This window comes from Mustela putorius, unplaced genomic scaffold, assembly GCF_011764305.1.
Source record: "Mustela putorius furo isolate JIRA1106 unplaced genomic scaffold, ASM1176430v1.1 tig00000450_pilon_pilon_pilon, whole genome shotgun sequence".
Taxonomy (NCBI): Eukaryota; Metazoa; Chordata; class Mammalia; order Carnivora; family Mustelidae; genus Mustela; species Mustela putorius.
The window spans coordinates 13,646,179-13,661,082 of record NW_025421385.1 but is presented as its reverse complement, the minus strand read 5'-3'; the positions used below and the strand labels follow the sequence as shown (position 1 = coordinate 13,661,082).

Sequence of the window (14,904 nt, the reverse complement as noted above, 5' to 3'; positions counted from 1 at the left end):
CGCCTTCTCTCTCTCCTTTATGGAATAACGGACTTTTCCTACAGTTTTCTTTCTTCCTTCGCTGTCCCCTTCTCTTCACTAGGTAAACCAGTTGAATTTACGACTCTTCCTTGTAGTAGTAATTTTCACCCTGGGAGAACAATGGGGTGTCTCCCATTGTTGTGTCTGTAGTAGTTCTTCCCCTGGGAGAACAATGGGGTGTCTCCCATTGTTGTGTCTGTAGTAGTTCTTACCCTGGGAGGATAATGGGGTGTCTCCTTCTGATAGATCAAGTACAGTACTCAGTGTTCCCCTCAATACCAAGAGGTCCTTTATAGCTGTGCTGCCTCGGTCAGACAGTCACAGGCTTCCTTCCGCTTTAGGCCTTACTTCTCTGGGGTCTGACTTGTCACAGAGGAGCTAATCATACCAGGAATCCCATGGCAAGTAAGAGCCACTGAACTTCTTGTAAATCTTCCGAAGAAAAAGTGCTGATAAAGATCATGCCGATTCAGCTTTAAGCTCACTTTAAACAATAATTCTCCTTTCACAAAGGTGAAGTCATTTGTCTCATCTGTCAACGTATTTTAGAGAATCTTTTTTGTCTCAGCACATCAGTGCCTTCAAAGCTGACTTTAGTGTACATTTCAATGAGGAAAGGGAGTGTGCAAAACGAGCGGAGTCTTAAGCTCTAACTTCCAGTTTGTAGGTAATACTGTGCTTGAGGACCAAGTTAAATGACACCATAGTAGCCTAATCTGACATGACCATCAGTGCAATGTCATGAAAAAAAGGGGTGGCAGTTGGAAGGGCTGTTCTAGACTGCAATGTAACCACCAGAGTTCATGTGTGATCCTTAGTGGGATCCTGGTCTGAAGTCAGTTAAGGTATCTGGGAAGAACTGAGGGCATTTCAATTGGGTACTTGAAGATATTAGGGAATAACTGTGAATTTTGTTAGTGTGATAGTAAATGGTTAAGGAGAATATCCTTATTTTTAACAATGCAAGTGGAAATATTTTAATGATATTTGTAACTTCTAACACCAAGAAAATACAGAAGCATTATTCAAATTAGGGAACACATATGGGTGTTTGTGCCAGTTACCCAGTTGTTGGCCCTTGGCAACAAATTACCTATCATTGCCCTACTCTGTGATGCTGCAGCTGGACCTGTGTCCTTTGTCAGTAAGGGGTGGTAGGACATGCAGGAGGAAGGGCTTTCTCTTCTGGTTTCTGATGTAGGGGCACAGCTGCCCAGGGTGCTCTTGGACCATGTGTCAACAGGGCGCCAAGATACTTAGTCCACATTACTTTGGATGTTTCTGTAAGGTGCTTCTGGATGAAATTAACATTTAAATCTATGACCTCTGAGTAAAGCAGAATGAATGCCCTTCGTAATGTCGATGGCTTCATCCAAACAGCTGAAGGCCTGAAAAAAGACTAGCCTCCCCTGAGTGAGAGAGTTCTCCGAGCAGGTTGCTTTGAGACTGGAACTGCAGCATGAGTTCCCCTGGCTCTCTCCAGCCTGCTTGCTCACATTGCAGATTTTGAACTTGTCAGCCTTCACAAGTTCTATCTGCCAATTCCTCCTAGTAAGTTTCATGTATCCTATTGGTTCGGTTTCTCTCAAGGATCCTGACTAATTAAGATACAAACGGATGCTTAACCCTCCCAACAAGTTTTGCGGACACCCTGGTGGGAGGCTGCTTGCTTACCATTCCAGAGAGTTTGAGGTTTTGTCTGCAAGGCCTGATCCATTTCCACCTGCAGACCAGCTCTGGCCCAGGGAACTGTGCTGTTAAGTGGGCTAGAGCCATGGTCTCTCGAGTAGGTCTGACTCTACCTTTGGGGAGCCCCTTCGAAAGGTGTTCTTCCCTTGGGTTCTCTTTCTCATTCCTAGTATAAGAGTTGCTCTTATCTCCTAATAGCTTATTCTTTAACGAGTTAAAAAGTCTTTGGTATCAAAATTATCCCTGTTCAAATTCATGGTATGGTTTCTGCCTCTTAATCGGACTTAGACTAGTACAGTATTTATTACCATATTATTTTATGTTTGAAGTTTTTCATTAAATTTGTGATCACTTATTAAATGTTTTACATAAAATAAAGTACTGTTTTTGTTTGTTTACTTCTCATAGGAAAAGTCCAAAATATATAACCAGAGTCATGTTTGTATTGTATATTTTTTACTAATACACTAAGAGAAGATTTATATAAATTATCTGTCTTAAAAATACACACATTACTTCTGCATGTGTATCTGAGTTAACTCATGTGTTTTTTAAGAGAATACTAGTGAGTACTTAACACACAATGTAATTTGCTATGAATTTTCATAAGCTATAAAAGTCTTTAATAAGTCAGGCTTTTTTGGAAATAATTTCTACTAAAGATTCATAATCAGCATAGTCCTTCAAAGACTGTACAAGTTCATCCAGTAGATACCCCCCTTGCATAAAAGTTTCAAGATCATGAAGTGACTTATTTATTCTGTGATCTGTGACCCGGTTCTGTGGAAAATTATATGTTCTTATTTTCTCTGACCTTCCTTTAGTTCCAACCTATATAAAAAGATATGAGATAGTTAGATTCAGGCAACTAAACTGATAAATTTAACTTATCTGGAGATTAAGCTCTTGATTTATAATTTAAAACACAATGTAAGAACCAAGTTTTAAACATTTTGAATCCTCAAATAACACAGGAACATAATAGAAAAACTAAATACTGGCTTTAAAGGCCAACAGATTTATAGCATTTGATCTTCTCTCTGCCATTTCAGTGCTCTCTCTCTCTCTCTTATATATATATATGAAACTTCTGTGAATTAATCTGATCATTTTTAGTGATGAGACAGCAGTAAATTCCCTTAGGAGGAAATTAATAAAGGGCTCTGTAATTATAGAATTAAATACCAAACAGGAAGAAAGTTCAGTTTGCTTTCCAACTTTCTTCCATAATTTTCAAAGTATTAAAAAATGGGGATTCCATATACTTTTAGTAACTTTGACTGAAAATCTGAAAAAACAAGCCCTTGAATATAGAAACTAGGGCAGAGATTACAATTACTATAAAACAAATAAAACCCCCTAGGTTGAGCTACTTGAATTATTTCCTTATTTTAAGAAATACATTGAAACAGTTTTAACATATATAAAAACCGGGTTATCTAAAAATATTTTTATCTTTCAGAGCATCTTCTAAATCCAGTTTTACCTGAATCTTTCTAGCACTGTATCTTTTCCTTGTTTCTTCTTCTAGATACATGCTGTACAGTTTTGCACGTAGCTTTTTCATAGCCATCTCTCTGTTTTTCAGTTGAGATCTCTCTTGTTGGCATTCAGAAACAACACCTGAATAGTGTTATGAGAATTATTAAAGAGTTATAGTAGGAAAATCTTCTTCATTTATTATCAAGGAATACTCTTTTTCTTTCTTTTTCTTCTTCCTTTATGAGGAGAAAAAACAGAACTCTAATAAAAAAGAAGACTATTAACAAATAACTTTTATAGAGTTCTCAGAAAACTGAAAATTTAAGCTTAAGCTACACTTTAAAATATATTCATTGAAAGCAGACATATGAAACAATAAGCACTTATCATTTAATATGGATTATTTTCCTATATCCTTAGCTAGTCACCATAATTTTTTTAAAGTAATAACAAAAATAAGTTAATCCTACTGAAGATAGTCACTATTCATATTTTTATGAGGATTTTCATCCACTTTTTTTCCTATTCCTGTTTACATACTATGTATTACATAGACATCATCTTAAAGTATAACTTGAGGAGTTCCTCATAAACATAAAAGTCAAAAACCTATCAGTCCAGTCCTATAACCACTGCTGATCCATGAGAATTATGCCTATTTGAGACTGGTCACTGCAATAGATTCTTGTATTCTTTCTAGGTAACTGAGGTTTGCTATCCATGTGCTTTATCACATGTAAATCACTGCAGTAATGACTGTCAAGCACATTTGGTTCTTCCTGATAGTAGACTTAAGACTTAAGAAACACTTAGATAGGGGCGCCTGGGTGGCTCAGTGGGTTAAAGCCTCTGTCTGCCTTTGGCTCAGGTCATGATCCCGGGGTCCTGGGATGGAGCCCCACATCGGGCTCTCTGCTCAGCACGGAGCCTGCTTCCATTCCTCTCTCTCTGCCTACTTGTGATGTCTGTCTGTCAAATAAATAAATAAAATCTTTTAAAAAAAGAAACATTTAGATATAGCTCCATTGCCTATCTACAGTCAGAACTGCTGGAAGTTTGTGAGTGGACTTCAATGGAGAAGTAGGTCTGGAGTTAAGTGTAGTAATTTGCAGGTGAGCATGTTTCTGCGTAGTGAGTTCCAAGTTTTCATTTTCTCAAAGGAGTCCAAGAACTAGTGATGTAGAGCATTTTCTGACAAAGAACCACCCATGACAATGACTTCATTCTGAGGATTTCCTTTTATTTATTTTTATTATTTTAAGTAGGCTCCACACCAGCCTGGGTATTGAACTCATGACCCTAAGATCAAAACTCAATTGCTCTACCTGACTGAGCCAGCCAGGTGCCCTGGATTTTTTTTTTTTTCCAATATTTATAAAGTGTACGCTTCAAGAAGCTACCTGGAAGGACTATCCACACCTTTTCTTCATGGTCACCAGTTGGGCTTAGATCCTTCCATCTTCCTGGCTTTGCAGAGTTGCATCTAAGGATTCTAAATAAAGTATTTAATAATAATCCTTAGTAGTATATATTCTGGTAATTAAGGATCTATTACAGTGGAAAATTAGTCAAGTTATTCAGAATCTGATTTCTTTCTTCCAAGTTTTATGTTGCAGGGATAAGTGCGTACCTGTTGGAAGATGAACTATCCGGACAGCACTGTCTGTAGTATTTACATGCTGTCCTCCAGCTCCACTGGCTCGCTTAGTATCAATTCGCAAATCTTTTGGGTTAATTACCAGATTAATCTACACACAAGAGGAAATATTAGGATTTAAAAATATCACATGTATATGAATTGTTCAAAGGCAAGAACTCTATCCATTTATAAATAAATACATGTCACATACAGAATTGATAGAAGATTAAGAAAGTTTAATTTTAAGAATATAAAGTAGTTGGAAGGATACCATTTTTAAAACACCTAAGAGTGGTGGATCAAAATATAATACAAAACAAAAACCCTCCAAATCCTCAAAAACTAGACTTCTCTGTAAATTACCCTCTTCTTACCACATGAACGGAAGAACTTAGTTATATGTTAATATTCGAAATGGGAACATAGGAACTAATAATGTGAGCTTTTTTGGATTCTTTCTGAGTTTAAAAAACAACATAAAAAATGCTAGCTTAAGAACTATGAGAAGGCTTACTTTGTTTAATTTTAAGTAAAGAAGGGCTTAAACATATTTCGAGGCAGAGGAGAGGCACACGAAAACTGGCACAGGACAAAAGCCCTGTATGAACACTGTAACAAGAGATTTACATTTTAGTGTGACTGGGTTATGAAGCAGCAATTCTGTTCAGTAGTTAACCCTTGTTAAAACAGGATTCTTGCTACTCTGGAAAAACCAGATAAAGCAAAAATTGTTATGAAAGTAATCAGCATTAAGCCCTATTTTAATTATGCCCTAATTTAATTATTTAATAATGTTTCTCCTATAAAGATGATCTCAGGGGGCGCCTGGTTGGCTCAGTGGGTTAAAGCCCCTGCCTTCGGCTCGGGTCATGATCCCAGGGTCCTGGGATCGAGCCCCACGTCGGGCTCTCTGCTCAGCGGGGAGCCTGCTTCCCTTCCTCTCTCTGCCTGCCTCTCTGTCTGTCAAATAAATAAAAAATAAATAAATAAATAAAAATATTCGCAGAATAGCTCCTTTAAGCTTAGTGGTGGAGAAAAATTAATAAATAGTACAAGATTACATCCTTCCTTTATACATCTTTAATTGTTACCATCTATTGTGAAATTATACTTTTTGGATTGAGGTAAGAGATTTTCCCCCCAAAAATATGTGATGAAGGCCAAATGATAAGAAAAGGAATTTAGTACTGAATATCACTTCAGTAAAGTGAGTTATAACTCTGGGGGCAAAGCACTGTGCTGGGCCCAGGATTCCAAGGGGAGATTGTGATGCCTTACCTCGGTCGGTTGGGGTAAGATTGCTACAGTCATGGTGCTAGTATGGATGCGGCCTTGCTTCTCTGTCTTCGGCACTCTCTGTACTCTGTGCACACCTCCTTCAAATTTCATGTGCTTATAGGCTTCTAAACCCCCGATGCTGGCAGATGCATGTCTAAGGCCACCTTGAAAATATTGGGAAAACAGAATTATTATTCTTGCTATTTATAAGCAGTTGGCCATCACTTCCACCATCTTGAATGTATTTAAAAGAGCTATAAAACCATATAAGCATACAGAATGTAAAGCATATTGAAAAACTTTAGCAAGCCCATGAAACTCAGTGTTTTAACACTTCATACCTTGACTGCTAATAACCACTAAACATAAAGCATTTATGTTTATAATTTATTTAAACATAAATTATATTATTCATTTATAATGAACTGATTCAACGACACACCTAAAAGACCACTTTTAAAAGACCACTAATCATTCAATGGTGAAGAGTGAATGATTAACATTTTATAGGCCACTTCAAAATTGGCATATTTGCATTCAAAATTATTAAGTAAATGATGAGCATAAAATCAGGTAAGCTTCCTTATCAAAAAATTCTAAAGCTTAGTCATGGTCTTTCCAACACTTATCCTAGGACACATGTAGATAAACTAAATCTGTACTATTCCCAAAATGAAATAAACAGTTTACTGACCTATTTCACTTGGAAAATATTCCAGGATTTCAAAATGCCACCTTTTAAATGCAGCGTATTGCTGATACATATCAAAATCTCTCTGAAGTAAACAACATTGCCTCCTGACCCCCAACTCCTGCAGTTACCTCCAGGATCAAATCACTTTCATCTGTTTCTTCTGAGGGAACCAAAAGTAAAATAATCTGTAAATACAAAAATATCACCCCTCCTATAATTAGTAATTATTTAAAACTTAAAAAATAAAACTAAATCATTAGATGCAGGATGCTAAATATTCAATTTACTTAAAGTTTCTCTAAGCAAAGAGTACTGCTGATTGATTTTCAACTATCTTGCACATGAAAACCATATAGTAATGTATAGCTTCTATAAAATATTAGTGTAACAGCTATATTACAAATGCTGTAAAATCCAGCTGAAACTTGCAGCACTGCTTTGTTTTGTTTCTTTTTGGTGTGCATGTATAATTTATGTCAGTCTTCTATTCAGTTAATAAGTAAGAGTTTGTTGTGATAGGGCACTATATTGTGTGTAGAATGCAAAGAAGTTTCTGACTCTTATCTTTTTGAAATCTATAGACTAGTACAGCAGAAAAGAAAAAATAAAACTTGAAATTGTATCTTTTTAAGCTTCTTTAATTTGGAAGAGAAATTTGTAATACTGGGACTGAAAAGGCCGTAAGAAATGATGTATGATCTGGCCCACTTCCCTTATTTTCAATGTAAAGGAAAGTGAGGTTAACAGAGACTAAATGACTTGCTAAAGGGAAAAGTGTTGGCAGAGCAGACATGAGAACTCAAATGCTCCTGCCCTGATCATTCCTCCTGCCGCTAGGATGTCTTTCAGACTTCAGTAAGTACTAATACAGAATAAAAGCTTCTTAGGTTAGGTGAATTGAGTAAGAAAAGCTACCAACATTTTATTGGTCCCTTAATATATGAACAGGTACTCTGCTAAGCATTTTAAATACTTTAATTCTTAAATCAATCCTGGGAAGATAGCATTAACAGATCTACCTAAGATGTGAAAACTAAGTTTAACTAAGCTTAGTTTAGTTGAATAATACAGTTTACCAAAAACATAGAACTGGAAAGTGGAAGAACTAGAACTTGGGCCCAGATCTTCCTGAATCTTGAAATACCACACTTCATATTGGTTGGACTTATAGTTGTTACTACTTCTCCATCTCCCTAGCCTATGCCAATACAACATGAATATTCAAATCTTGAGTAAATGATTGAATTTATGTTTGTTAATTACTAGTCAATGAACAGAAACCTTTAATACATATGTCTTATTTCACAAAACAATTAGAAAGTGGGTAGAAGGCAAGTTACATGAAGCTTTTACACTTCATAGTAGAAGTAGTCTCTGGAATGGGTAGTAAAGACATTAACTTTTGATGAGTCCATATTTATTTCGATAAAAGACAGAATCTTTAAATTAACCTCCCCCTTTTCTGGGCTCCTTCCTCACCTTGCCATGTCCTTTTACTTATATCCTCAGAGATAACTACTGTAAATCTTTTTTTTTTTTTTTTTTTAAGGATTTTATTTGTCAGAGAGAGAGAACACAAAGCAGGGGGAGCAGCAGAGGGAGAGGGAGAAGCAGACTTCGCACTAAGCAGGGAGCCCAGTGAGGAACTTGATCCCAGGACTCTGGGATCATGACCCAAGCGGAAGGCAGGCGCTTAACTGACTTAGCCACCCAGGGTCCCACTACTATAAATCTTTAAGCTCATTTCCAGAATGAGCAAAGAGTGGTTCTAATTTAATATAATGATTACTCTTGATCTAATGCCTATAGATTCTCCTAGATGTAAGACTGAAGCACTATAGTTTAGTTCTAAAAGCCCAAGGGCCCACTCTAGGTCTGGCACTCTAATAATGCCAGAGACAAACAGTAAAGAAATATTCCTGCTGCCGAGGAGCTCACCATATAGCACTGCTTCATAATCTCTTCTTTGCATCATCTACCCCCACTCTCACCTCTCTTAAAAAACCTAAAGGTGGGGGGGGGATATAATAGTGTTACTTATTTCATTGCTTTTCTGAAAAATCCTATCGATGTAACAGTCACCTTTTTCCCACAGCTCTCCAATCCTTTTGGTATAATAAAAATAGGACCACACGGAATATGCTTTTTTCCCACTTTAAAAAAATTTATAATTCTAAATACTAATAAGCTACTCGGTTCCTGAGTTGTTTTTATAAACTTCTAATAAAGTTCATTAGAAGTAATAGCACAAATGCTTATTCTTTGCAGGATCCCATACCTTATGCTTCAACTGAGTTATTTCATTTTGGCAGGAGGATATTTCATTCTCTGCAAGTTTCCTTAAGTCTTCATTTTCATCTGCAAAAATAAAGCAGTAGGTTAAGTTTTCCTTAATGTCAAATTGCCAACAGAATTCAAGGTTGTTATTTTATTATTACTGTAGCTGAAGGAAAAATAAATGTCCAACTTGTCCTTTTAAAAACTGCATTAATTAAAAGTAGCATTTTATGCATTCATTTTTATTAGTAACTTAAACATTTTTCCTGATTACAGAAGTGTAAGTAAAATAAAAAAGAATCTACAAAAAAAAAGCTATTAAACTATTCTATAATTCTACCTCTATGAAATATTCCTATTAACAAATATGCTTTTAGTTTTCCAACTTAGACTATACACTAATAGAAGGGGAACAGAAAGTTACATCAGTTAAACGACAACTGAATTAAAAAACAGAAAGTTATTTATTGTCCCTTTAATAAATATTTCATTAATATAAAATAAATATCCACCCAGTCATTCAGATTCTGCCTCATGTTCACATATTTACATGAAGTACTCCCTGCCCCACTCGCTTTACTTGCTTACTTCATCTTTGAGTTTTCCTTTTACCTTACAAAATATACTTTCTCATCCCTCTATCCTAGGACAACATGCAACCTACAGAAAGGAGAGAAGAGAAATTTTTTTTAGCTCTTACACATAACTCTCTTTGTTGAGCTCACTTTGGTGAAAGGTCGGACTGTTCCAGAGTATCGGTTTCTATGTCTGTTCATTAATGAAGATCTAACTATGCTAGGAATTAGAGATAATAATATGTAATATGTGCTCTCAAGGCAGGGTTTTAGATAATTTTAGTTTCTTTATATTTTTTAGGGAGAAAAATTCACAAAGAGTAACAACCTAAAACTCTAGGTGATTAAATATTAAAATGGTAGCACACTAAAAGATTGTTTCTGTGTTTATTTTGGGGATGGGCAGAAAACGGAAAGAAGCATTAACAAAAGGTAACAACACAAACAGTGAAATTAGGCATGATGAGAAGTGGTGGGGAGGCAAGAAATTCTGGCAAGAATTTAGCACGGAAGAAATCTGGTGAAATGGCAAATGTGTTGAAGCAGAAAAAGGGAAAATGAATTCTAGTCCTAGTTCAAGCACTAAGTTCTCTTAGGCCAACATACACAATTTCTCTTGAGAAAAATGAAGGAGCTGGGCTGGTTGAACTCCAAGGTCCCTTTCAGTTCTGAAATGCAGTTCTTCTGTAAGGCTAAGGAGATTGGAATTAAAGTCTACAAGTAATTTTAATTTTAATATGACTTTATTAACCCCATATACCTAAAACATTATCATTTCAACATGTACTTTAAAAATATTACAAATTATTTTTTTGTAGGTCTTTAAAATCTGTTATTTTATCCTTATAGTACATCTCAATCCAGACTACATTACAGGTGCTCATCAGCCAAATGTGGCTACTGGCTCTAGAGGGTTTAAACTGAATAGTTATTCGCAGGCAATGGAAATATTCTAGTTCTTTCTCAGTATTATTAATCAACAAGTTTAAGGGTCTTTTTCTCTTCAACCTTTCAATTACCCACTTGTTGTCACCCCCCGCCCTTTTCCTACCCAAACTTCTGGAGATTAAATACCATGTTTATTACTTCTCTTGTTAATTCTCATTTACTTCTCAAGTTCTTAAACTGGATTTCATAATCATATTAATAACACCATTTTTATTAAAATCACCCATTACAAAATTGCCAAATCTAAAGACCTATTTCAGTGTGAGCTGAAAAGGTGAGCCCTTTTTAAATCAGGCATCAACAATCCCTTACTTGAAATTTTAATTTTTTTTGGCTTCATTTATCTTATTCAAGGTCCCAAAGATCTTCCTATTCTTTCTTTTTTTTACTCTTAAAATTTTTTTTTTTATTAACATATAATGTATTATTAGCTCCAGGGGTACAGGTCTGTGAATCGCCAGGTTTACACACTTTACAGCACTCATCATAGCACACAGCCTCCCCAATGTCCATAACCCAACTGCCTATTCTTTCTGGATCTTTTATAGCTTCCTCCTCTGCCTGCTCCTCAAATACTATGTATTTCTGTCTTTGTTAGCATCTTATTTCTATCTCTACAAATTCAGTACTCTACAAATGAGTACTCTCATCTGCTTCAGAACTTTACTTTATCGAGTGTATGCAGAGGTTCTCATGAATATTCAGATTGTTTTTCTTGTATGCCAGTTTTTTTTTTTCACCTATATTATGATCTTTATCTGAATGTGCTTAGGGTCCTCCTTAATATGGCTGCCCGTTCAGCATAAAATATCTTTTTCCTAAAATTTACCCAACCTTTATATTCTCATCTTAATTAGTAGTTACCACTCACGTTCTGAACCCAGAAGCTTAACATTTTTCTTAGAGTTCTGGCTGTTCTTCACTCTTCTCAGGACATAAGCTGCCAGATCTGTCTTGTTGAGGTCCCTGACTACCACCAGCTCTTCCTCGGACTGTTTTAACAGCCTCCTTACTGGCCTGTCAGCCACCTGGGGCCCTGGAGAATATTCCCAATCCGTTCTCAACACTGAGGCCAACATTAATCTTTAAAAAAAGATGTCACTTCTCTGCTTAAAAACATATGCTAACTCCCCACAGTCTGTAAGAACAAATCCATTTTCTTGGTCAGGAAGGGCTATCATCTGTCTTTCTGGTTTCAAGTTTCTATTACACTGTTGACACCCATACGTCCTCCGTGATCCTGCTGTATCCTAATCTTCCAATTTGGTACCTTCTTCTTGCAAGTCACTTCTGCCTTCAGTCTCCTTCTTTTGCACTGTCTGGCAACCTCCTGTGTTCTCTTCAAGATATATTTAAATGCCACCTTTTGCTTTTTTAACATTGCTGTTGACTGCAGAAATTAAAACAATTTATAAATTAAATTAAAACCCACTTATATTTTTACTTCTTAAACATCTCTCTTTTTCACTAGGCTGTGAGCTAAAAAGTAGTTCCATATTATTTTGGTAATTAGTGGTATCTGACATAAACTCAGGAGTTGCTGAATGATATTTTCTATTGTTATATAAAGGTGAGTTGTGTTTTGCCAGTAACAATTTTTTTTTTCTTTTTAATTTTTTATTTTTTATAAACATTTATCTTTTCCCCCGGGGTACAGGTATGTGAATCACCAGGTTTACACACTTCACAGCACTCACCAAAGCACATACCCTCCCCAATGTCCATAACCCCACCCCCCTTTCCCCAACCCCCCTCCCCCCAGCAACCCTCAGTTTGTTTTGTGAGATTAAGAGTCACTTATAGTTTGTCTCCCTCCCAATCCCATCTTGTTTCATTTATTCTTCTCCTACCCCCTTAACCCCCCCTGTTGCATCTCCACTTCCTCATATCAGGGAGATCATATGATAGTTGTCTTTCTCCGATTGACTTATTTTGCTAAGCATGATACCCTCTAGTTCCATCCACGTCGTCGCAAATGGCAAGATTTCATTTCTTTTGATGGCTGCATAGTATTCCATTGTGTATATATACCACATCTTCTTGATCCATTCATCTGTTGATGGACATCTAGGTTCTTTGCATAGTTTGGCTATTGTGGACATTGCTGCTATAAACATTTGGGTGCATGTGCCCTTTCAGATCACTACGTTTGTATCTTTAGGGTAAATACCCAGTAGTGCAATTGCTGGGTCATAGGTAGTTCTATTTTCAACATTTTGAGGAACCTCCATGCTGTTTTCCAGAGTGGTTGCACCAGCTTGCATTCCCACCAACAGTGTAAGAGGGTTCCCCTTTCTCCACATCCTCGCCAGCATCTGTCATTTCCTGACTTAATTTTAGCCATTCTGACTGGTGTGAGGTGATATCACATTGTGGTTTTAATTTGTACTTCCCTGATGCCAAGTGATATGGAGCACTTTTTCATGTGTCTGTTGGCCATCTGGATGTCTTCTTTGCAGAAATGTCTGTTCATGTCCTCTGCCCATTTCTTGATTGGATTATTTGTTCTTTGGGTGTTGAATCTGCTAAGCTCTTTATAGATTTTGGACACTAGCCCTTTATCTGATATGTCCTTTGCAAATATCTTCTCCCATTCTTGCCAGTAACAATTTTCTAACATTCTCTTCTCTACAGCTTGATTTTTAATATATTTAAACCTTAGATCCATTTGATTTTTAAGCTTGGCTTAACCTATGAAACCAATTTAATTTTCCCCCAGAAGTATTTTTTCCCCATATGGTTAATTAATCCCCCCACCATGCCATTTGGGGGGCATCTACTTTTTCTCTTAAATCACTTAAATTAGATGCTTCTTAACTCTCACCTAGACTATTGCATTAATCTTGTTTTCCATGGCATCTGCAATCTTGTTTCAGGCTGGCTTGGAACTACCACAAATCAAGCAAGAAAGCCATTTCTGTCATTCACTCCCGCAGTCTAAAAGCTTCCTCTGGCTCCCTTCTGCCAACAGGAAAAAATCAACCTTTTTACATTAGTAATTAACACCCCCACCCTTATAAAATGTCTCAACCTGCCACTGTCCATAACCTCTCCCTTTCCCTGGTTAACAAAGAGTACAGTGATTAAAAGCCCAAGATTTGGAGTGAGTCCAATCCAAACTCCTTTCCTTAGAAGCTGTTTAGCCTGAGCAGTTATTTTAGGTTTATGCCTCATGTTCCTCTTCTGATGCATGAGGCTAATAGTACCTACTTCATAGTTTGATATGTCAACTGGATGAGTTAATACTTAAAAATATTTAAGCAAAGCCTAGAGTACGGTAAAAGATCAGTAAAGGTTAAACTATTCTGAATATCCTCTAAGAAGGGATCTTTATGTTTGCACCAGGCCTTCCCAACAAGTTCTCCTTGCTTTCCCTACGGGTCTGTTCAGGTACTATTCTCACTTTCAGCTGTAGTATTAACTTTGTCTCCCTGAATACACTGTGACCCTCTCTAGAGCCATGCTAGCCAAAGTGCGGTCCATGAGAGCTTGTAGAAATGCAGAAGTTTAGGACCCATCCATGTTCAAATGCACACTAAATCACTAAGGAAACTTGTTAAAAACGCCAATTTCTAGGTCTCAGATTCTGAGTCCAAAGTCTGGCTTTAGCATACACCTCTCTTGGCTCTGTCGCAGGTGGTCTCTACCACTCTTGGAGAAACACTGCTCTCAAGCTCATAACAGCTTGTCCTTGGTGAGCTTAAGATCATCCACCAGAGAGCAGGCAATCAATACACTGACATTCTGTCAAAGGGGGCAAAGCATTGTGCCAAGGGAGCATAAGGGCTCGAACACGAAAGATTGGGATGAGAATGCACACAACCATACCTTGACCTCTGATCCAAACCAAACCGGGTTGCAACTGAGTAAACAACTTCTAACTAAGGGAGGTGTGAACACCTGACCGGCGGCATAGTAGGAAAAGCAAATAAAGAGTCAAGAATCTGCTTTGAATCCCGTTCCCCCGGGCCCGACCCTCACCGTGTAGCAAGTGCTCGGTCTCCTGCAGCTCCCGCTCCTTCTCGCTCAGCAGTTTGGCCGTCGCCAGCAGCTCAGACCCCCTGACCTGCAACTGGGCTTCAGACCCTGCCTGGCGCTCCAGAAAGGTCCGCAAGGGCCCGCCGCGGGCGAACAGCTCCTCCAGCGGCAGGCTACCGCAGTTGAGGTGCCGGCGGGCCGGGCTGACAATCTTGCGGGCCCACAAACACCGAGCAGCACCCCGCAGGAGCTGGGGCCGCATAGCTAAACTGCAAACACCGCCCCCAACCAGAGCCGGAAGTTCCGTACAGCGAATCTCGCGA

General features: G+C 37.6%; 1 protein-coding gene across 1 annotated transcript; it reads right to left on the bottom strand.

Annotated features, from left to right (window-relative positions):
* Positions 1-2,296: 2,296 nt before the first annotated feature.
* MTRF1L (mitochondrial translation release factor 1 like) lies at positions 2,297-14,904 on the bottom strand. The gene is given in 8 exon segments (XM_004753587.3): positions 2,297-2,541; positions 3,197-3,333; positions 4,823-4,940; positions 6,110-6,273; positions 6,804-6,882; positions 6,884-6,988; positions 9,082-9,161; positions 14,585-14,904. Coding segments are annotated over 8 exon segments (1,143 nt in total). The 5' UTR covers positions 14,844-14,904; the 3' UTR covers positions 2,297-2,340.